General features: G+C 37.0%; 1 protein-coding gene across 1 annotated transcript in view; it reads right to left on the bottom strand.

Moving 5' to 3' along the window:
- Window positions 1–3520: 3520 nt before the first annotated feature.
- The window catches only part of LOC140231794 (ovochymase-like), a 47673-nt gene continuing 25886 nt past the window's right edge, over window positions 3521–25307 (bottom strand). The window contains exons 19-29 of the mRNA XM_072311947.1: window positions 24353–24382; window positions 23500–23535; window positions 22466–22622; window positions 21776–21867; window positions 20893–20991; window positions 18056–18412; window positions 17290–17385; window positions 15580–15835; window positions 12016–12134; window positions 5531–5887; window positions 3521–3921 (exon numbers count right to left, since the gene is read on the bottom strand). Of these exons, the coding sequence (XP_072168048.1) occupies window positions 3521–3921; window positions 5531–5887; window positions 12016–12134; window positions 15580–15835; window positions 17290–17385; window positions 18056–18412; window positions 20893–20991; window positions 21776–21867; window positions 22466–22622; window positions 23500–23535; window positions 24353–24382 (2000 nt within the window). The remainder of the gene's footprint in view (window positions 3922–5530; window positions 5888–12015; window positions 12135–15579; window positions 15836–17289; window positions 17386–18055; window positions 18413–20892; window positions 20992–21775; window positions 21868–22465; window positions 22623–23499; window positions 23536–24352; window positions 24383–25307) is intronic.

Raw genomic sequence — 25307 nt, 5'->3', positions numbered from 1 at the left:
AAAAGTATGCTACTCTTAAGGCTGCTCGGGTTTCTTCGGCGTAGGCTTAAGAATAGCATACTTATGAGAGACAGGCGGCCAGTTGCATTGAATGTAGATAAGCATGCCACGATCATTTTCGTTTAACCGTGTAAAGATGGCACGACTTCTTTAGATATAAATGTTCGTCATTTGTATATTGAAACATCTATGATGAGTTTGAAGCGATTTTGTAGGCGAACTCATTTGCTAATTTTACGAATATATATTTTTTTTTGTGTGCTTGTGTTTATATTTACATGTTTAAATCAAACCTTTTGGCATCTCTCTTCCCGCCCTGCAAACCTATTAAGGAGATGATTTTTTTTTTTTTTAGATTTTCAATAAAAGATTTCTGCATCCAAAGTCTGTATGGTAAAATGTTACGCTAGGCCTCTATTATCATTCATTATCGCCATATGCCTTTAAAGTGTACCCATTGGGTTTCGTGTTGGCAAAATTTAAAAACTATGGTCTTCTCAACTTTTACACTGTTTTACTTGCTTTCATCCCTAATTGATTTGTCATCTATAACCTACCATGCATGCTATAATTAGGAATGGCATCAACAGTTTGAAATAAGCTGTAATTGAATGTGCGAAAACTAAATTACAAAAGGCTTCAGAAGATCCACTTGCTTCTTCATATTGTTTACCAGGGGTATGCATCCCCTTTCAGTGAAGTGTAAAAAAAGAAAAAAGAAAAATACATTTCAATGAATGCTTAAGTTCAAGTTTTTTATTTTCAAACATATTTGACAATATGGAAAGTTACATCTTCAAACATTCATTTCAGTCAATAAGGAAAGTTGCTCCCCTTTCTAAAGATACAAAAATCACAATCAAGCTATCAAACATCTCTTCTTTCGTAACCTGACCAAAAACAAATATAGAAGAAAGATTACTGATGCAGAGATATTTCTGCAGGGATACTGACCTGAGGTCACCATAGAAATAATATCCAGAGTAGCTGGCAATTAAGTAGCCGTCAGGGTCTGATGGATGGAGCCCCTGGCCGATATTCAGAGAGTCGCCACCAATATAGAAATCAAGAGGACTAATGATAAGCGAGTAATCTTCTCCAACGTGAATAGACCACACGATGTAAGTGAAGTCCAAGTAGTAGTAGGGGTAATTCGGAGACTGCAGATAAGTCGCATTATCGGCATTCAGGTTGACTGGAATCGCTATGATAAAAGAAGTCGATTTGATATTCAATTACCTTATGAAGTGATCAAAGAAAATATATCATTATTTTGTAACTTTTGCTTATTTCATATTTGTGAAAGCAAGATAACGCTATTTTTCAAACACTTTGCATTTTGTTTGTCATATCGGGAAATAAATCTCACCTTTAGCATTTGAACTCAGGCTGAAGAAATTCCGAAAGTACCCATACATGACTTATTTTCACTCATGATATGCTACATACACAATATAATGGAAAAGAACTAGTGCCATTCTTTGTTTCACTTTGCAAGACCGCATTTTTCATTTGTCATATTAATCACATATATATATATATATATATATATATATATATATATATATATACACAATCATCGTACAGCGTACTGTCATTACGTCATTGATACTAGTAGTATATGATTCCAGCCTTGAATGCAGGCTGCTATAGATTGAAGTCTTGTTTCGGAAAGCTGAGCTTCGTCGAGTGTATAGATTATTTTGCCTTCAGTTACAATCATGGATTATAATCGTCGAGGGATATTTATGTGAGCATGCACCACAAAACCAACAAAAAGTCGCCAGGCATTGACTTTTAGTTAATGTCAGATTCTGAAAGAGCAAGCATTTAAACTTTAAAATAATGTATACCTCAATTCAAATGGACTCTCCTAACTTATCTAAATATTGAAAAGAAACACATACTGTAGAATGAGAAAAGAGGCTCTATAGTGTAAGGTCTATTCAAGTGCTTAATCCTACAAAGCCATGCTAGCTGTGTCATGAACGGGGGAAAAAAGATGTGAAACTCCGAAGCCTAAACAATGAAGACATCATTATATAAAGCTGGATTTGATCATGCTCTATTAACACAATCTATTCATGACTAATGCCAACTTTCAGAGCAGTAGCATCATCCTTTCAAAAGTTGTTAGAGTTGAAAATGGAGTGCGTGTATAGGTTTTTTTTTAATATTAGAAATGAAACGGGGACTCTTTAAAGACGCACCTACTCACACTATTCTACAAAAAAGTGTTCTAGAAAAAGTGCCGAAAACACAATTTTCCATTCGTTTCATCATCTCAAACTTTGCAATTTAATGTAGATCAGGTTTTGGTCTGTCAGAAACCACGGAAAACTCAAGATTGACTGGGTTGGCCTATGTCGCATATTTAGGTCCTTACACAAAATCAGGTTTTTGTTGGTTTTGTGATGCACGGTCACTTCTGGATAATATCGCGATTTTAGAGTACTGGTGCAAGGTCACTAATTTCTTCTTATTGTTTGATAATACGTGTATAGGATTCTGGTTTTGAAAAGCAAAAAAAAAAAAAAAAAAGACAAAGGCGCTTTCGATTGTTTAAGATATTTTAACTTCGTATGTGTAGGCCTACATGTTTCCCTGCATACAAATCTTGCTATCTGTTAATTCTGTTATTTGAGGGTTAAAACATGTAAGGATCTCTTACCGCAATCACTCTCATCACTATAGTCCCTGCAATCGGCGATATGGTCACATACAGCGGATTTGTTGACGATGAATGAGTTGTCACAAATGAATACATCTACAAGATAGAAAACATAAGCACATGCTCCCATGAGGACAAGTACTCCACAAACAAGACTGCGTCGCGCTTGACATATTTTATGCGGGGTTTTTTGTGTGTGTGTGTTTTTTTTTTTTTTTTTTACTGTAACATACCAACAAAGATGATTAGTTTAATACGGTCGATTATCGGCAATCATTTAGTGCCTGCACTTCCAACTTTAAATGGAAATAATGTATTACTACAAAAGGTGATATTAATGAGGCTACATGTATAGTTATTCACTCTTTATTACACCTACAATGTAATTAGTCAAATTTCATCAATTACACTTTTAGATAAGGTCACAATTTTGGATATATTTTATTAGAAATCTTAGTAAGAACAAATAATATTCTAAACTAGCTACAGATATCTCATAAAATGATAACTGAAATCATTGCAAAATCCAATTTCCATTTCAATTATAACAAATAGTATAACAGGGGACGATAATCTTGATAAGAACTGTGAAAGAATGTGATATCTGTCTGTAAAAAGATGGTTGCACCCACTTTTCCATTAGGCATGACCACATTATTCATCATACCAATGCTTTAAAAACAAAGAAACAAAAAAATCAAACAGAGTAACGACCTTACCACATTGTTCCTTTGAATAATCAGTTACTAAGGGAGATTTCAAGGGAGCATACAGCGTCACTGGATAGTGACTTACTACATCACCAACTGGATGGAAAATTGAGCAATGGTTTCAAAATGACAGTGCAATTTAATTGAACAGGAACGGTGTTGTCTTATGATCTGTCTCTGATTTACCCGAAGTATTAACAATTTGCAGCTCCAACCGGAATCCATATCTCTGTGAATAGCCGTTGGCATCGAATTCGACAAATATATCTCCAGACTGCAGGATGAGAGGGGGCGGTTCACCATAGTAGTAGCTGCCGTATCGCCTGACCACCGAGTTATATGGGTCCCAACCGTAGCCCACTGTCAAATAATCGCCAGATCCCAGGCTCACATAGCCGAATGAGATATAATAAACGATGGTACTGTCGTTACCGCCATGTTCATACTGGAATGTCCAGAGGACGTAGGCGTTCTCCGGATAGTAACCCGGGTAGTTGTGGGAGCTTAAGTACAGGTGCATGCCTGACGACAGTGTGGTGCCTGAATGCAAAAACAAGTCGAAAGTATATACCATTTCTTCCTGTGTCTTCTAACGACTGTGAAGACATATTGCTTTGTATCACACTTCGGAACATGACGAAATCTGTATAATATCACGTAGCCCTATACCGAACAGACAGAGATATGCAAGCTCAAATAAGTGACAAGTAAAATCATACTGAACTTACCTGATTCATTCGCCCTTTTGCAACACATGGAAAATTTAAGCCATTGCTTACAAGGATTTACTGGTGTCATTCTGTCTCATCAGGCATTTGGGAAACAGTGCGAAGTCACAAACGTATCGAAACACGTCATACACCAAACGATTGGCATAAATGGTTATTTTAGGAGATGTCAATTGTTCCGATTTGGATAGTTGTTTACATAATACTTGCACATTTGTTATTTATTTATTTATTTATCTTTTTTTGCCGTAATGCTGGGAAAACCAAACTGAAAATTCATGTACGAGGACAAAAAAAAAATCCATCAACCATAAAATAAAGTGTATGTTATATTCCAAGACAGTTAGCTAAATATATCGTCATTAAAATTACTTACTACAATTACTCTCATCGGTCCCATCAATGCAATCCGGGTCAAGGTCGCAGACCAAGTTCGGAGTTAAAACGCGGGACTTGTCGGTACAAAAGTCGATTTCTGAAGAAATACATGACAAAAGATAATAATTAATGCGTGCACGCACTCACATACAAAATGACTCCATCTTTACCTCAAACAGTATACATCAATGTATAATGATTATACCAAGTTTTTGGTCCCCAGAAAATTGAAATTGATCCCATTTACCATTTTTTAGTCGAGCTAAATGATATTTATGTTTGCTTTTTTTTCTCACAAATTTATGCTCTGGTAGGGCCCTGTGAATCAGGTGCCATTTGTTGTTCCTGAGGAAGATGTACAACCTCGAGACAATTTTGTCCCACGATTGATATTCCTAATGTGTACATCATTATAATCACTCCATCAGTTCGAACGAGAAACTGTTCATACTTACTGATGTAGGATGGTTCATATTGCAGCTTGGCATTTTATGAAAGCGCATGGGCGCATAAAATTTTTATGGTCTGGAAGTAGGTTTCGTTTTTGATAGGTGTAACAGAACAGGTTGGGTCTTGTCATGTAAAAAAAAAATATATATATATATATTCGATGCATGGAGTCACTGGCCCTTTGGGTAACATGAACTAAATGAATGTTTGCACAGGGAAATATCTTCTTTTTTTCTACATATACTCATTCTTTGATAGTTCACTGATCATTATTATAACATATACTATATATTTTTGGATGGAAAAGATACATAACATCACATCCTTCACTCATCCTTTTTGTGCTAGGGAGTGAGGGGATCTGATCCGAAAGAAATAGAAAATGTATATTCTGAAGTCAAAAGTTACGTTGTTCTATCTAAAATCGAACTCCAGAAAGCAGAGTATTGATAAATCATTACAGCAATTATGACATACCTACACAAATAGTTACTCTTCTATAATACCTGTACTCGTAATAATGTTCTTTATCCATCAAAAATATGCACGGAGGAGAGAGGGTCAAATAATCAAATTGAAAAAAAAAATATTACCTGACGTGTTGAAGACAGACAACTCGAGATTAAACCCAGACCTCTCTGAGTAGTCGTCCGCTCGAAATTCCACGAATACATCTTTTGATTCCAAAATAAGAGGGATTGGGTAACCGCTGTAGTAGCTGCCGAAATACCGGATGTACGAGTTATCTGGGTCCCAACCGTAACCCACTGTGAGATAATCGTAGGCTCCGAGGTACACGTAGCCGAACAAAATTTGATAGATAACGGTGCTTTCGTTTCCAACGAATTCAAATGACTGGAATGTCCAAAGCACGTACGCGTTGGGTGGATAGTAGCTCGGGTAGTTGTGTGAAGGGAGATAGAGACGCATCCCTGGTGAAAGCACGGTGTCTGTGTGTTTGATGTTAAATGCAAAGGATCCAAAAATAACATTCCTGAAAACGTGCTCATTGTAGAATGAAACTTAGGTTTATAGAACATACTTATACATATATTACATGAACATGCTATGAAATGTCACACATTTCTCTATGAGAGCTTTATATGTACATGTATATAATACAAGGCACTACTGCTATATGTTCATGATTTTACGACCTTCTCCTACCTAGTTTCTGGTTCGTCTTTCTCCCCGACCGACTTCCAAACCCTTCCTGCATTCTCACTGTATTCTTTATCACAACTGTCCCTGTCTTTACTTCTCCCATTTCCACTTGTGCAACTTCAACTTCCAGCTCACTGCTGCCCCTGCACTGTAACTATTCGCCTTCTTTACACACTCCCTATGTCGCTTCCCTCCTTCCAATTGTGCCTCTTTCTCGGATCTTCTTTGTCGAAACCGTTATTTCAAGGACTTCGTACATGTCATCACAGATCTCTCTCCCTCATTTACACTACCATGCAAACAGACAAACAGTATAAAGGATTGAAGAAATGAAGAAAAAACAAGAGAATTCTCTGCAGGAGGATTGAGAAATCCCGTAAGATTTTAGATTTCTGGTCACATTTAGGACTAATATTGTAATAAAATTCTAACTTAGAAGTACAATTGACCATGCTAAAATAAAAGTGTGAGAAGAATAAAGGAGCGCGCGCGCTATCCCTTATTTCTCATCACATATCTCCTCAGCGTCAAGCAATCCCATCCAACGATGAATTACTACAATTTGGTCGATAAATATAGTTTATGGCCGAAAACCTCACTTTGTTTGTCAACGAAATAAGTTTTTCGGTGAGAAACTAACTAAACACTTGATAAACAAAGTTTATCTATAAACTTTAGTTATTCCCTCAATAAACAGAGTTCCTCTCTCTTAAAAAAACAAACAAAAACGCAAACAATTGCAGCTGATTGACAAATTACTCTACATCGACGTAAATAAGCACTGAATTGATCAGTGTTTTAGTAGTAACAATGATAAAAAATCATGGACGTACATACTCGAGCAGGATTCAAACCTACGACCTCCTGTCCACCGGACAGGCGTCATCTCCACTAGACCACCGAACTTTCGCCCGACAGCACGTGTTGGTTCTAATCCTTGTATCATGCAGCGGGTACTGCGTAATCATTCAAATTCATGAAATTCTTCCGTCGAGATGCTTTCATTGCAAATGATTGACTAATTGCCCTACATCGACGTAAACAAGCACTGAATTGATCGCTGTTTGAGTTAGTAGCCATGATAAAAATTTGTCAATCAGTTGCAATGAAAATATCTCGACGGAAGAATTTCATGAATTTGAATAATATTACGCATTTTCAGGACTGATAAATTAACTTTTTGGGCGATAAACTAACTTAATCGACATTAGGCGACCAAATAAGTTTTCGGAATAATTGGGCAAATGTTGCGCCATATACGCCAAAATTTCTACAATCCCTATTTTATACTCACTGCAACCTATCTCATCATTTCCCCTGAGACAATCTGGCCTGAAGTCACAGACTGCTGATTGGTCATGTACGAAGATGTGATCATCACATATTAATGGACCTAGAGAAGGATGAAATGATTTAAATACAAATTAAGAAATTCAGGATTAAAACACATGACGTTTATTGCCAGCAATAGCAATTGTGTTCCAAGACATGCAGGAGGAATTGAGCAATGTTTCGGCTGTGTGCTGTGTGTATGGATTTATACACACGCACACATATTATATATATATATGAAGAATTTTATTGCAAAATCAGCTAAGCGTCATTATTAGACATTTCAGAGTACATGTGTGTAAGTCCATCATGAGATTAAACCTTTCCAGTAATAGCTCACTTGAGACATAACGAGGAATATTCTAGAAGTTATATTTCTTATCATTTTCCTTGTCTTTTTAGCAAATCGTAAATTTCTCAACTTAACAAGAATTGGGTTAGCTCGTTTTGCGACATAGCTCTTCATATATATATATATATATATATATATATATATATTCTAAATAACGCGTTCTGGGGTCCTGGCATCAAGTACATAAATTGTCAACTTAGTAGTAACGCCCTTGATTGTTTTTTCTTAAGGTTTGGGACATATTTGGTCATGTGTTTCGAAGAAATGAAGAGGTCCCCATCCAATCTGACCCCCTCCCCCCGCCCGCCCCTGGAACACCAATGTACTTGCTCATTGCACTAACTTCGCTTAACTTTCCTGGCTCCAGTTAGATTCGTAATATTCTTTTTTCCATTTCAGAACATTGCCTCCACACCCCCTTGGGGGTATTGAGCCCCTTTGAGCCCCTAAGTAGGGAATGATTTCCATTTGTATAGATACATATATGTTGTATTGTATCGCACTGGCAATAATCATTGTTAAATGTGGTAAAAAATCTGACCTTGCGTTTTCAAGAATATGAACAACTGAAGATTGACCCAGTTTTGGTCTTCCTCCCTATCTCGGTTCATCCCCCCCCCCCCCCGATATGCCAAAAAGAAACTCGAACGGAAACGACAGTAACTGATTTAAATTACAAGTAACATTACCTTGGCTTCATACGTTGAGAGAAGGTAAGAAAAAATCTTTAATTTAGGGATTTTCCAAACCTGTCAGATTCAGTCGCAGTTCAATCTGGAACCCTCGATACCTGACCGAATAATCACTGGTGAAGCGAATCCATATACGGGAAGACGACAATCTAATAAATAAGACGGAAATGGTGTCGAAGGGAAATGAAGAGGATATATATTCTAAGGACGTTCACAAAGTGGGGGATGTGAGGAAAACGCTGAGCATTAAGAGCAACTTGCCTTGACGGCACATTATTAGTGGCCTTATAGGGGTTTGGCGATTCGACAAATTCACGAAAATCGTGACATGATTGCGGTATCCCCGAGTGTCTAAACATCTGGACCCCCTAAAACAAAACAAAACAAAACAAAACAAAACATAACAAAACAAAAAACCCCAAAGAGAATCAGTACCTTCAACATATCGACTACATCCACTGGTGAAATCAATCAATATTTTCGCGCTGGCCCCCGAAGAAGGGGAAAACACACTTTTCCACTAAAGTATCTACTGAAAGAGGTAGATCATTACGCTTTTGGAATTCGCAGTATTGTACCCCGAGTATTTCGGTTAATAAGTGGCTTTCAACAACGATACAAGCTGCACAGGTATTTCTTTCAGATGTCTTGTCCCAGATATATATTTCGTTTTATTTCATTACCTGTAAATTTCGTGCATTATTCAAATGAAAAACTAGAAATGTCGCTACGGCGACTGGTGTATGCCTCCGCCATAATGCATGGTTCTCCTAATAGGTCTATAGTACAATGTCTTGACAATGTGTGATGACAGTTTCACACAATTAGCAAAATATTAAAATGACAGGTTTGCCACAAATGTGCTGAATGTTCACTTTCCTAGAACTAGGTTCAATTGGATGAATGATTAAAACGTCAGAGTGCAAGTATTTGGGGGAACTGATGATTTTTACTTGACTTTTAACCCTTTTATAAGTTTATGCATTGAGTAGTTTTCAAGGTATTGAGAAAAAGTATAATTTCAGTATCAAATGGTAAAATAGCTTTATCTAAACCTGGCCTTTGACCTTTGACACCTCACAGTTCCAAAGAGAATCACTGTTAGGTAGAACATGCATAAATAAGTTTCATGATAATACCTTGAGTTACTTTTGAGATATGGAGGAAGAAGTGCAATTTAGCACTTTCACTTGACCTTTAACCTTTTGACCTTTGACCTTTTGACCTTTGATCTTTTGGCAAGAAACTTCCCACAGAATATATATTGGGTTATACATGCATACATCAAGTTAAAAAAATCCTTCAGGCATTGCATAAATATAAGGAAAGTAGTGATATTTTGAGGAGTTGACCTTGACCTTTGACCCCCTGACCTTTGACCCATGACCCCCAACTTCCCTAGATAATCACTGCCCATCGGTACATGCATATATACTAAGTTCCATGAAGATACCTTGAACCATTTGCGAGATATGGAGAAAAACATGAAATTTCACCCTTTTTTTCACAAAATAACCTGTGACCTTTGACCTTTGACCCCGTGACCCTAAAATCCAAACAAAGTATCATCCCCCCAGGATATACCCCATATGGAAAACTTTCGCACGATTTCGCGCATTTAGGGTTGACAGACCAGAGTGCACGTAGTCGCCGAGAGCCAACAGCCGAGTGCACTCGAGCATAATATGGGAAGGAGCGGACTCGTCCATTGTACGGGAATCGGGAGAACCATGCGTGTGCTTACTGGAGGGACAGAATGCATGAACATGGAAGCCATTCTTTTTTATCTGACAGCTAATAATGAAATGATATTAGTATTTTTAGTACCGGGAATCTAGATTTCCTACAACGGCATTTCCATTTCACCACACAAGTTGATCATTCACGAGCACACACACCAACGCGTACAGTATCTACATAATGGGTTCATTCACCCCTGTTGATTTAATGGGACTGAACCATGGTCTGTTCAAGCACGGCTTGTTGCAACCTCAAGTCATCTCTGCAGAGCAAAATACGCGTGATGATCCTTGAATTTGGCAATATTTAGCTCTGAAAGAAGTGGTAATACACTCTGAAGGATTGTCAGAATATCAATAAAGACTAATCTGTTATAATGTGGGCGAAAGACGATTCAAAAGGCATGATATCCAGCGAAAATTGTGAATAACTTGAACTCTCCCGCCTTCGTTTCACAGCACAAACACAATTGTTTGTTTACGCACACTCGTCCGTTGTCCGTAAGCATTAGAGGAATTGTGTACAATGGACAGCACAAAAGCTCGCACGCTTTAGCAAAGTCACAAGCAGTTTTGTAAAACATTCTTTGATTTGACAAGAAAAGTGCCCTAATTTCTCTCTGACCAATCAAAGCAAGTTATACATCACTGAAGAGCCCAAACATTCTACATCATTTTGAAGTGCGAGGGTAAACAATTCCACTAAGCTTCCGTGGTACAGCTTGTGATTTATATGGGCATGTCCGAAAATTATGGCTTATTTTGGGTACTCCGCCGTAGACAAACTCAAGATTTGGTGATTTGAAGCAGAATTTCAGAGGAAAAGTGCCCTAATTTCCCCAAACCTATTTTTTGGGGAAATACACGAAGTAGAAAGAGGGTACATTCTAGTTTCATTTGGAGGGCGAGGGTTTTGAATTCATAGCCATGTTTTTTGTGCAGAGCTATTTTTGTCCCAAAGGAGGGGGATATAACGCGTCTTTTCACGTGTTATAAGCACCTGAGCAAATGCGCGCAAGTTTTCCATATGCATACCAAGTTTGATGCAAAACCACCTCACGGTTCTTGAGATATCAGGCGCGGTGGAGCACCCCAATTTGCATCTCATTATCGCCCCGTTCTATTTGAATTTCCAACGGGCATCCACGGCTGCCCGAAACTGAGTGCATGAAAAAGTCAAATCTTTACCTTCTCCTTGTGCCGCTATGCGTGCCGCTAGTAAACTCAAACTTCCCACACTATCTAAGTTTTTAAAAATCTTCCTTTTGATGAAAAAATTATGAAATTTGCTGCACTAGAACTTGAGATATTAAAGCTTTTTGAAAATCACCTCTCGCAAAACATGCTCTCTGTTTTTTTACGACTGGACCATGGCCGGGCTCCAATGTGTCCGAAATTGGCAACATAAGTTCATCAGGCCTCAATCCATGTATGGTGAAAGTTTTCGCTTGATTCAACCTGTACTTTTTGAGAAATCAACTTGTTTCTACAGGGTTTGGAATAGAAAATTGTAGTCAGCGAAGCATTTGAAAATGACGTCATTTCTTTTCCCGTAACATGGGGATGCGTGCGTGGATACGTGAGATTCAGGATTTCGTGCGTTGTTGTTGGTTTGCATGTGACGCTGTGCGGCCGCAGTCAATTTTGCCAGCTGGGATTCTCGTGCTGTGTGATTTGGTAAGTAGGAAGTTTGATGAAATTTCATTCGTGATAATCATATTTGAATGTTGTATTTCTTACAAACATCTTAATGTTTCGTTTAAATGAGTAAAATAATCATAACAATGTAACGGTCTGACATGATGTGGTTTTGATCGGACTCTGCGGCGCGTCTCTGTCGAGGCCGAGCTCGAGGTTCGGCCCGGCCAGGCCGGCCCGGGCGGTGGACCTTAGCAGTTGGTAGAAAGCTGAGCGGAGCCTGTGATTGTGTTTGTGAATGTGTGAGGCCCGGGTGTGAAGCTTGTGATTTTGCGCGTTGTTTTTGCGATTTTGGTAGCACATGCGATTAACTTCTTCATAAAAATCATAAGCAGGAATGTGTTTGTTATGAAATTTTCTATTCCTAGTTATGAATTCAGCAATGACCATGGCCAGCAAAGCTGAATGAATAACACCGTATTTAAGTAACACTAACATTTAAACTCTAAATTATAATAAAATTCAAGTAGAAATCAAAGCACTCAATCATGCAGATCATCCCTCTGTTAACTTGTGAACTAGAATCTAATATTACTTCTCTCGGAATTAAAGCTACGGTCACAGATATCCCTGTAAATGCCGTACAAAGATTTTTGTCCATTTGGGGCTGTACAAATCGGTCATTTTTACAGTGTTCGTAAGGACTTCTGTGACCGTAGCTTCAGTGGGATGCATACTTCTGTTTATGCGTTTCTGTACGATTGATGTGCACCGAGTTGGAAGAGGCAATCATTGAGGAAAGTGATGTTGCTATTGGAATGTGTGAGAAGGATCTATGATACATGATTTTGTAAATGTGGACAACATCTGAGAGGAAATATGGAAGGATTTGTTGGAAGAAGGTGCATACACATAATTGTAGCAAAAATTACTAGTACTTAATAATACATAAAAACACTTTAAAACAATGTACGTAGGAAGAAAGACAGTACCACACACATGATAGTGATAAACACACACACACACACAAAATTAATGCCTACCTGCATGTACATCAATAAAGAACATGGCCGCTGAAAATAATTCAGATTTACATAAACTGGCCCCCATCTGCTTTCGTCCAACTATGCCATCCACCCAGTAGAAGGTAATCAAAAAAAAAAAATAATGATTTGAATAATAATCATATAAATAAAAAAAAATGATAAAGATTGGATTTTCTGTGTCATCGCATATTTATGAACAAATAGTTTTTCCTCCTCCCCCCTCCCCCTTCCCTAGGCCAAATTTTCTTCTTCCTCACACATGCCATATAATGTGACACAGGAGTAGATTTTTTGCATTTAGATCTATATTGTCTCAGAACACAGTTTTCAGTTTTTAGATTAACATGTCAGCTCAGTTCAGTCTGCATACTTCTACTTTCTCGTGTTTTTGTTTCTGTTAAAATATCTCCTTCGTAGAAGGTAAGAAATTACATTTATTCGATCAAATAAAAGTGCAGTGGCCGAGTGTCGCACGGCGGTGACTGCTGAGCTGCTGCCGCGCACGCTGCATGCAGCAATGCGTTGTGTGTGCTGTGACATGCAACGCTACAGTGACGCGATTATATATACATGGGACCGACCTGTACGCTTAGCGTTCGTGTCATTTTTGACATCACCTTCTGGTTTTTTCCGACACAACCATGGCCGGGAATATTACGGTATGACATTTAAAATGCAAGCAGATAAATAAATGTCGGTGTACTTTGTCCGAATGGCGCTTTTGTTCCGCAATCACACTTCGTGAATCTTAGGATGATTTTCGAGGCATATTTTTGGTAATTTTGCTCGCCAGGTTTTCGCTAAAATTTCACATTTTATCATTGTCAAATCCTTTGATATGTTATATGTGAATATTCGGACATGTTTTCAAATTCAAACTAACCCAATTTTAATCCAAAAATAGGCTTCCTTAAATTGTTATTAGCTTGAGAAGTTGTTTACTTTTTCTCAACTACGCGAGTACATGTTGTTTACTTTATGCAAATGAGGCTCGGCTGCCGATGGATTTCTGCGAGATAATTGGGGTGCTCCACCGCGCCTGATATCGACAAAAACAAAACGGGACGGACGGACGGACGTACGGACGGACGGACGACCCGAAAACATAATGCCTCCGGCCACTTCGTTGGCGGAGGCATAAAAAAACCCCACATCTTTTTAAAACCAATTGGCATTTGAGGTGTGGAGAATGATGAAAAAGAAAGGTAAAATTGCACAAGGGCGGATCCAGGAATTTCATATAATGGGCCTTGGGCCCAAAGATTTCTGGTATAGCTTCCGGGCTTAATCAGGTGACAAGCAAAAATCAGCTGATATTCAAAACAAAAATATAAAAAACAAAAAAGAAAATAAAAAAGGCCTCCGTTCCACTTCCGGGTTTCGTCGGCTGACAAGCAAATCACTCAACAACACCAACCAACCATCCCCCTCCCCCCCCCCAAAAAAAAAAAGAGAAAAGCTTCAGCGAAATTCTCTGATGCCACTACAATTGGAAATTAAAGGTGGCGCAAGCCCCACTTTCATTTTTCTTTCTTTTTATTTTTGTTTTAAGAAAAAAAAAAACTGAAAGGGGAGGGGGGCGAGCCCGGTGCGCCCCTCCCGGATCCGCCACTGCTACAGGCTGAGAATTGCATAGTCTATGCTTTACCTAAGTCCTTGCCTTAAAAACGTGTCATGGCCCCTAATTCTTTTTTTTTAAAATTTTGAATGACGTTTACAACTCATAAAAACTGGATATGAGTGAATCAACAAATTAAATGATGAAATCATAATTTCATATATCAGGAAATTACTGTTTAGGAAAGAGGACATATCCAAACGTACAGAGTCAGCTTCTACTTCAGCCCTTTTTACACTTGTGTTTCTTAACCCCGCACTTTCTCTGACCCAGGACTATCGTTAGTCCCGTACCAATTTTTTTTCAGCTTTTTACGCTCGCCAATAAATCCCGTACTTCATCTCCGTCGCTTAGGCCCGGATTATTTTTTCGTTCTGTTTACACTCGCTTGCTTGGCACCGCAATTGCGGGGTTAGCACCGCAATTGCGGTGCTAACCCTGCCTTTTTGCAGGGCCAGATAGTACGGGATTATCGGTGGGGCTAGCCCACTTTGGCAAAAACAAGTGTAAACAGAAAGTGGGCTAAGGAAAGTCCGGTACCAACGGTGGGGCTAAGCCCCCCCCCCTTAGGCCCACCGTTGGTACGGGAATAAGCAAAAACTTGCAAGTGTAAAAAGGCCTTATGATGCCCGCATCACAAGAGATTAAAAACCTCCAAGTAACCACTGAGAAATTAATCTGAACTTGTTATTCACGCACACACACACACACACACACACACACATACACTCAAAATGGATCCATTATGATGTCGAAGAATCGAAGCTATATCCGACTTGTATTACGGTTTCAGCTTTAAAGGGTTTAATGTACACTCTCATTTTACTCATGGGTTCAGAATCATTAACGGGTCAAAGGGGGATATTTTAAAATATTTCCTGCAAAAGATTTTAGAATTTAAAATGTACATTTGATCAAGAAGAAAAAAAAATGTCAAAATAGTATCCAGTAGTCCCCCTGGAAAAACAAACAAACAAACAAAAACATCCCACACAACTTTAGAGCTTATTTTAATACATGCAGGGTCGCAATTGTAGGATTAATCGAATAGGGATACCAACCCAAGAGCATCAGGCAAATAGTGACCATCGTATCTAGCAATTAAGTAACTGTCAAAGCTCCATGGACCTGGCCCGTTCCCGATATCCAGAAAGTCGTAGTTCCTCTCAAGACTGAAATCAAGAAACTTGATGATCACTGAGTAATTGGACGGTACGGTGATAGACCACAGCTGGTTTGCGTTGTTGGGATAGTACTGCGGGTAGTTTACAGACTGCAGAATCGTGGAATTCTTTGGATCAAGAATGACTTCGGTCGCTGTAAGTGTAGATTGTAACATATGAGACGACAAACTATGTTGTGCTTTTGCTCTTCCTCGTCTAATCCTTCTTACATTTTCTATCATTTTCGGATGATTTATAAATTCATTTTAAGGATTGACACTGGATTCATGAAACCATTACTACTGGTATTCAAATACCAGTTTGTTCAATTTGGAAACAGAGGTGTGCTGTAACAAGACCAGTATCAATTTCAAAATGAAGATCACAACATTTGGATTTGTACATATTTGTATCTAAAGAAAGTCCTGTAGAATGCAAAATTCCATGTTGCCTTTTGCTAATGTCAATAGGGTGACAAATCGCAAATTGTGGAATTGTTCGATCAAAATGTTTATGATAATTACTTAATCATTATACTACTTAAAATTTTTCTGCACCAATAAAGCTTAACAATCCAAAATAGCTTATTTTTCTTTCGTGATGTTTACATAATTATGCTGTCAACGGTAAAGTCAGCTGAAAAATAAAATCGTGCCTAATGCTTTGCAAATCACCTTCAATAAATATTTCATGCAATGCAAAATCAGAAGCATGTTGACTGGTGTTGATTCTTTATTGCCTAGATCATCACCTGATTATGAGTTTTAATAATTTCAGGTGTCTTTTGAAACAGCAATAGTTGTAGTTTGATATCCACTGCATCATATTATATCATGTTATATTGTATCAATATTATCATTAAGTTTCCTATTATGTTAAGCGATGAGTATTGACATTTGTTTTATGCCAATCTCTTGTCAATGTCTGTATCTTTTTCATGTGCTGTTATATGTAGACATACTCTTTCTCTTTCTTTGTGATTTAATTTTTTCTCTCTTTTTTTGTTCTTATTTTCAATCATTGCTATACGCTGTTATTGAATGTTTTCTTTCTGTTGTATTGTATACATGCAGGGACTTGCAGAATATCAGCCGATGGCTGAGCAAATTTTCCTTGTTATTACCGTGTTGAAATAAAATGAAAATGGAAAAAAAAAATGAAAATGTGTGGCCAAAATTATATTTATTTATAATAATTTTCTACTACCCTTTCTTCAGATTACATAGATAATTATGCGCACGAAAAACTGTCCAAACGTAGACTATTACAAAATTTTCGTCCCAAGGACTGGTAAGAGTACTAATCATGGTAACAGTACGAAAAAGATTGAAAACCTCAAAAGTGCGCAGCTTGAACTCCCAAGTTCATTGACCCTACCTGTCAAAGTATAAAAAAAAAATCCTTCATAAATTCCCAAAAAAATTATTGGATCACTACTAAAATTTAATCATTTGTTAATTGTGTCATATTCAACCTTTCATGTAAGTTTCATCTAAATTCGTTGACCACTTTTTGAGTTATTTTGCACACGGACAAACTAACAAACCAACGGTAACGAAAACATAACCTCTTCCCTTGGCGGAGGCAATAATACGAAGGGCTCCTTACCACACCGGTTTTCATCACCGCCATCATTACAGTCTCTGTGGTCATCACACACTTGTGTGATGTTTATAACGTACGAATCGGAGCACACGAACACATCTGTGTGACAAATGATGTCAATTGATTATGTCAATTATGATTAACATAGTTGTCAAACACGAAATAATAGCGCAGCAGTTTGAAGTCATTTCTTGTAGAGAATTGTTATACAAACGAAAGCAAATGGTTATAGAACATGTCATCCTGTACATATTACTTTTTATTCCTAAACATGCTGGCAAAGTACCAGCTTGACATAAAGCAGGGCTGATATCTTTGATCATCTGCTGTATACTTTAATATTCAAACAGATGACTGACAGCGAATACACTCACTAGGCATCACTAGACATTTATTCAGGCAATAATCACAAACTGCAAAAGATGTCTAATACTGAAGATGGTTGAAAGTTGCAATGGGATATTTCACATTCTCATTATCATGACATCCTGGTAACAGAAGCAAGGTTGCTGAAACCCCCCCCCCCCCAACAAAACAGCATTTTATACTGTTCGTCACGTTCTAGTGAATATGATTACCATTTGACGAGTCAGAACGTTCTCACAAGTGATAAGGAAATAGAAACATAATCCATTAATCCATACATGAATGTTTATATATACATACATATATATACGTAATTACATACAGTATATGTTATAAATAAATAAATAAATAAATATATATATATATATATATATATATATATATGTATATATAAGTAGCTTACCCGAAACATTGTAAACAATGAGTTCCATCTGAAATCCTGATCTTGCTTCTTCTGATGCGTCTGATTCGAACACTACGTAAATGTCTCTGGCTTGCATAACGAGTGGGTAAGTGTAGTATCTATAATTGGAGCCGTAGTATCGGACAGTCGAGCTATCTGGGTCCCAGCCATAGCCAACTCGGAGATAATCATTGCTTCCGAGAGACACGTAACCGAACAAGATCTGATAGATTGCGGCACTTTCGTTTGTACCACTGGCATACTGGAAGGTCCAGAGAACGTAGGCGTTGGGTGGATAAAAGTCAGGATAGTTATGGGAAGGTAGGTAGATGTGGTCCCCTATTGACAATTTCGTATCTGTATGGAAAGAGAGGTGAAAACATCACATGCATCTCTGACTTTACGCTGTTTTTTTTTATTCCAGTTTTTCCTTAAGGAGACAATTCATTTAGCATTTTTGAAAGTTAACATGAAGCAAACTACAACACTATGTTGCCAAAAGTATGGATAATAAAATATCTATATCTATTATTCGATTGGAGCTTTGTTTGAATGTCGTAATATTGTTATGCTTCACAATTCTCTCTAATTTAAACTAGTACATAACATTTTCTGACAGAAAATCTAGAACAACTTACATTTTCGAAGTTTACAAATCAGATAAAATGAGTATTTTGCATAAAATGCAATAAAGTTAAACGGCGCAAATTACTTTGAAATGCACGCACACACAAAAGCTATGAGTTAAGTCGGATCGAGTAGAAAGAGTATGATGCTTAAATCAAAGCAAACAAAAATGAGGCTCATGTTCTTGAGCATTCACAGAATTAATCCAAAATTGATTCACTATCTTTCTGGTCCGTTTTTCGCTGTGTTTGCATCAATCATATATTCAGAAAGCTGCATCACTTCGATGAGCCCTCGTATTTGTCCACAAGTTGATTTCTTTCATTTAGCTTTTTTGATATCAGCTTTAAGTTAAGCTTCTGACCACATGAGCATTGAAAAAAAAATTATTTTGAACAAGAACCTGTTTCTGTGACGAACACCACACAAGGGTCTTTCGTGCATAGCTCAGTAGGTAAGAGCACCGGTCTAGAAGTTTGGATGTCTCGGGTTCGAATAACCATGTTATTTGGTCATTGTTTTCATTCGTAACATTTAAAACATCTTAATTTTAGTCAACAAACTAAATTCAAACGGAAGAATACGAATTTCAATGCAATCATTAATGGTTCTACTAGAAAGTTATGTCACTCCTCTTTGAAACCGGCTGCTTATAAAGAAAAGTCCTTCTGGAGACAAAAATTATGAATATGTCCATTTGCAAAATGCAAAATATAAATCTTCACTGTTAATTGCTATTTAATTGTACATTATCAAACATACGCATGATAAATACAAAAACAAAAACCATGCTATAAAGGCAGATAACCATTCGTAATCCACACAATAGAAGCACTACACATTACACTGGTGAACGGTGTTGTGAAATCGTCATAATTATCAATTACAAGTTATAGTAAATATATTTCTCGTGTATATACAGCGATTCAAGCCAAAACGTCAGCACTGAACAGAACGTTCCTACATTCGGAAAATAGGCCATGGAATGCCCTTACGGACACCGTGGTCGGAAAACGTAAAAACGACAGTCTCCCATTTTTCAAACATCGACTGTACAAACTGAATTGCTGGGAACCCTATCCAGTACTTGTCTTACAAAGGACTGTGGAATTGCCATATCATTTTTATGTACCGTATGTCCCCCCCCCCCAAAAAAAAAAAAAAAATTACAACGGGACCCTCCGCAATGATATCTTTCAAAATATTGAATCAATCTAAATACAAATTCAGTGTATAAAACTATAACTCATTGCCCACATCTGCAGAAAACCCCATTTGATTTGCTTCGGTGGTCAAAGAGAAATACGGAATTTTGTAGAGGATGTCGGAAATCTCTTCCCTCCAAGTTCTGTCTATTGTATTCACACACAAGATCATCGAAGTGCTAAACTCGGAAGAATCAGACTCATGACATGCTTTACAACAATCCACATTTCTCTGTGACCGCTTAACCAAATCGGACGGGGATCTCTGCAAAATAGAGCTAAAATGTATTTTAAGACCCTGAAGTAGCATTTTGACAATTTAATCATACTGGGTGGTATCAATGCGAAAATCTGATTGTATTTTTTATTTATTTATTTATTTATTTATTTTTTATTTTTTTTTTTTTGGGGGGGGGGCATACTGCAGTATATCCCCAAAATATTACAATCAGATTTTCGAGTGCTACTTAATAGGGTCTTAAAATATAACCTCTTAGCTCTATTTTGCAGAAAACCCCATTCAATTTGGTTAAGCAGTCACAGAAAAATGTAGACTGTTGTAAAGCATGTCATGAGTCTGATTCTTCCAATTTTAGCAATTCAATGCTCTTGTGTGTGAACACAATAGACAGAACTTGGAGGGAAGAGATTCCCGACATCCTCTACAAAATTCCTCATTTCTCTTTGACCATCGAAGCAAATCGAATGGGGTTTTCTGTAAGATGTGGGCAATGAGATATAGTTTCATACCCTGAATTTGTATTTAGATTGATTCACTATTTTTAAAGATATCATTACGGAAGGTTCCGTTGTAATTTGGTAGGTAGATCATCAAGCTTTTCTTTTTTTAACACTACATAGCTTTAATGAGCTCGCCGGACTTGATCCATAATCTGCAAAAGAACAGTATTTCAACTTGGTTGGAGGGGTTTTCCAACTGATCGATGGAATAAATCCAAAATGATGGGAGTTATTTGTCGTCATGTGATCGATGTTTTAACTCACTGCAGTCTTTCTCATCGCTCCCTCCGAGACAGTCAGGTCGAAGGTCACAGACGGCTGTCTGATCAATGACTATGGTGTGATCGTCACAGATGGATGGACCTTCAAAACAAGCCACAGCAAATAACGTTGTATCAACGCGGCTGACACAGCCACATACAACTGTATATGTACTACTAAAGATAAACTCTTACTTTAGTTAGCGCCTAAAAGAAAGAAAATTATATACAGGACTACAAGAGACCGTCTGCACAAATTAACAACACTTCAGTCATTATAGAGTGAATTTAAAGGCATTATCTAACATTTACAGATCAAACAAAAAAACAAGCTTTAGTGCTTCAAAATAGCTCTAAAAGATGAGTCAGTGATAGAAACAACAAATGTAAAATTTTGTATCGGTATAATCATTTACAAAATTTGAACAATACTTAAAAAAGGTGCTTCTTGACTAATTAACCCTATGCAGGTATGGTTTAGTGTTGCTTCCTCATATTTTAGGCTTTATTGCAAAACTTTTACATCAGATGTTTTGTGATACAACTGATCTACACATATACATCAAATGTGTTCTCTGGTACATTTTTTAATCACTGCTTCCAATAGTAAATAGTATTTTTGAGATTTGGAAAAAGTAAAAACATGAGAAAAACACGCTTATGATTTTGTCATTTTGAAGACAATCAAATCTACTTACAGTGTTGATTTTGTTCTGTTCTGTGACACATATGAAATTAGAGCTGAAATAGTCGTTTTCATAATCATAAAAAAAACAAAGGCTTGTCTTATTTGTTTTATATTTTCCTCACAGATTGTTCACATACATTTGACGATAAAAATCCAACATATAGGAAGAATGTTAAAAAAATGATATGCATATTTAAACCTGAGAAATAAGCTCGCAGTCTCAACTGGAATCCTCTGAATGTCAAAGAAGGGTCGCTGGAGAAACGAATCCAGATGTTTGCAGACGCCAACCTTATGAAGTAATGAGGGCAGTGGATTAATTCTGTTTTTTCTGATATTTTGACACATGCATCCAGCCTAAGAAATAGTACTTTGCAAAAGCTTCATATGAATAAAATTCCCCGCATGATCTAACTCTCAACGTTCATCATGTTCATTATTCCTGTAAATGACTTTCAATAATTTAGTTAGATTATTTTCATGACTGCCTCATGCTCACCACACTTACATTGTTTACAGGAGAATCTGTAACAGGTACAGTATCCCCGCAAAAAACAACAACAATGGCATATTGTTGTTCCCTGTTGTCTGCAAAAAGGCTGCATGAACATAACGAAAGGGCTTCCCTAACTCGCCTACCATGTTATTTTTTTCGCATGTGTGAAATACATGTCCTTGAATTAAAATATGAAATTTTACACAAAGGCACTCAAATGTAGAATCATCCTAAGCACCTCTTTTGGGGGTTTGTGGAGTGTTTGTGTGTTTGTGCATTTATGAGTGTGTGTGTGTGTGTGTGTCTGTGTGTGTGTGAGAGAGAGAGAGAGAGAGAGAGCAGGTGTAGATTTCTTTTACAGTTCATGCTCGGGTGCATTGATATGGTACAAACCTTAGATCCGCAGGCAAGAAAGTGCCGCCATAGAGTCCTATCACATAACTGTCCGGGTCGGACGGTGACAAGCCGTTACCGATTTCCAGGATGTCGAAGTGAGATTCAGTTTCAAAGTCGAGGAACGAGATGATGATCGAAGTATTAGGCATGATGTCTACCAACCAGAGATTGACCACATTGTTTGGGTAATGACGTGGGTAATTTGGAGTGTTCAAGAAAATTGATTCATCTGCGTTGAGGCTGATGTTGACCACTAGAGTCATGAGACACGTAAAAGGAGGAAAGAGAATAGGATAGTGACATAACTTGCAGGTTTTAAAGTATGTTCTTAATACAATAATTGTAAACTTCTGATGGAGTTACATGTGAGGGTCCATGCTGAAAACAGAAATCCTGCTGATTTTTTTTTTTTTTTTTGGGGGGGGGGGGCAATTGGAAACATTGCTGAATCAGTGATTATCTCGTTCGCAAAAAGTTCACAATGATTATGTAGTATAAAATGCTGATATCTATATGAAATAATTGTTCTTGCAATAATGTCGGAATTTTACTTGGAGTTTGAAAACATGATTGTTTATTTCCTGGTTTACATTCAAATTTCAGGCATCCTTCCTCATCTAGGCATAAATGGAATCTCATTATATTGTAGTTCCGATAACAGCACAAAGATCAATTATTCTGATCATGATAATGTCAGTACAGTCAACAGTAAAAATAATTTTCGGATTGATGCGATTACATCCTCGCTTGTTTACTGTTTTCCCCCTTGTACCACAGGTCCTAAGAGTTGATAAAACACGGTTCCTACTTCTAATCGCCAAATCTGGGAAAGTAATAACCCTGCAAATCTTTCTCCGCATGAATATATAATAACGGGCATTGCAGAATAATAACAAAAAAAAACTTAAATAATTATTAGTCAAAACTCCCGAAGGAGCATTTTCCAAAACTTATCTTGTATGTATTTATGTGAACGAGGTAAATAATAATATCTTTATCATGACCATATACAGTTAAAGCTTTCTTCTTACCAGTTTCTGTAACATTTGGAGGAGGAGCGGTCACACCTGTAAGAAAAGACACGAAAGAAAAGAAAGTGGTGGTGGGGGGGGGGGGGAGGGTGAATGACCGAGGAGAAAAAAAAATGAACAATATTATCACATCAACAAATCACAACATAATCACAAATCACATACGCATTATATATATATATATATATATATATATATATATATATATACACACATATATAATATCTATTATATATATATATATATAAATATATAAGCAGTAAAACAGTGAAAACATGAGATTTTAAGATGACCACATATCAAAATAAAACAACACTTTTTTTGCCCCAAATTTGAACCCTGTATCATTTTCAAAACATTAGATATATAGGTCAAAATACATTTGTCTATGTCACCCATTTTGAATTTTAAGATTGCTGCATAGTAAAATGATCCATCATTTCAGAAAAAACAACAACAACAGACAAACATTTGCTGATCATCATCTAACATCAGCATAAGCATATTTTTTCCCCCTCCAAACTTGAATCTTCCACAATGCTTACAACATGACAAATGGGTTAAAACTTATTTTGCTATGGTGGCCATTTTGAAAAATGAATAAAGAAAAAGGAATTACAGATTTCTTTGGTTTCAGAACACCAAATTATCCAAAATAGCTAAAACAAAATTAATTTTGAGAAAATCTCACTGGATGCAATATTTCGACAGAGCAGACTGTACTATACATGTAAAAAGCATGGGCAAGCGACTTCGAAATTCAATTTTTAAGGCCCGGCTCATAGAGATTGTATATATATTTGACGATATGGCCGTTAACATAGAATAGTATTTCCTTTTCAGTAAAACTTACCTTCTACCGAAGGCCACTCGCCCTTGAATTCTGAAACGACAAATTCATTGCAAAAATTACTCGTCATTATAACATAAGGATTATTTAGATTTCATTAATATTTTTCTCCTTCTCAGGTCTGAAATCATGCTTTTCCATCATCTAGGTTGACCTTTCCTTTTGTCTTAGCTTTAACTGCGCCGTTCCCGTCTAAAAAGCGATTGTATAGTTTAAAGGACAAAGAACTTACCATCTTTTTCAAATACACTCAGCAAAAAAAGAAAGTAAACACTTTTTCTAGTTAATATTTTTCATAGAAGCTTTAGATAAAAAGCAGTGTGTCATATACCATATCAAAGGTCATTCAATTGGCTATCAACCTGGTAGGTTTATACAAAGGGAAATTTTACGCATGAGTGAACACATTCGTTTTTGTCCTCCAAGGCAGAAAAATAAAAATCGCAGAATTGGACATATTGAAATTCATTTGCAAACGCCTTCCAAGACAGCAATAATAATAAAAGATCAATTTAACGCAATGAGAGACATGAATGAAACAGCAGGAATAAGTTTCCGTTCCCTTGTTTCCCTTTATATTCAAAACAAAAACATAGAGGGGAAACTGAAGGTGGAACATAAGCATTTTCCATCATTTCAAACTTTAAATGACATAGGGAGTAAGCCGTAAAATTGACAGAATTTCTTCATTTTACCTTTAATTAAGGAATTTAAGAATGCACGAGACAAATTCAAGATCCAAATATTTAATTTTTTTTTTTTTAATTTGGAATGACGTTTCAAATTTAACTTTCTTTGTTACCATAATTTTTCTCTCATGTCTTTTGACTGCGGATTTGACAGAAGATTCTTCATTTTCCCTCCATTATTCTTTGCCTTTCTTTATCTTTGGAGGGTTACAGAGACATTATCGAGATCATAGGCTGATTTTTGCATATTAATTTGCATTTCTATTGCA

The sequence above is a fragment of the Diadema setosum genome, chromosome 8 (genome assembly GCF_964275005.1).
Source record: "Diadema setosum chromosome 8, eeDiaSeto1, whole genome shotgun sequence".
NCBI lineage: Eukaryota > Metazoa > Echinodermata > Echinoidea > Diadematoida > Diadematidae > Diadema > Diadema setosum.
The sequence above is the reverse complement of the archived record's forward strand: the minus strand, read 5'-3'. Positions and strand labels throughout refer to the sequence as shown.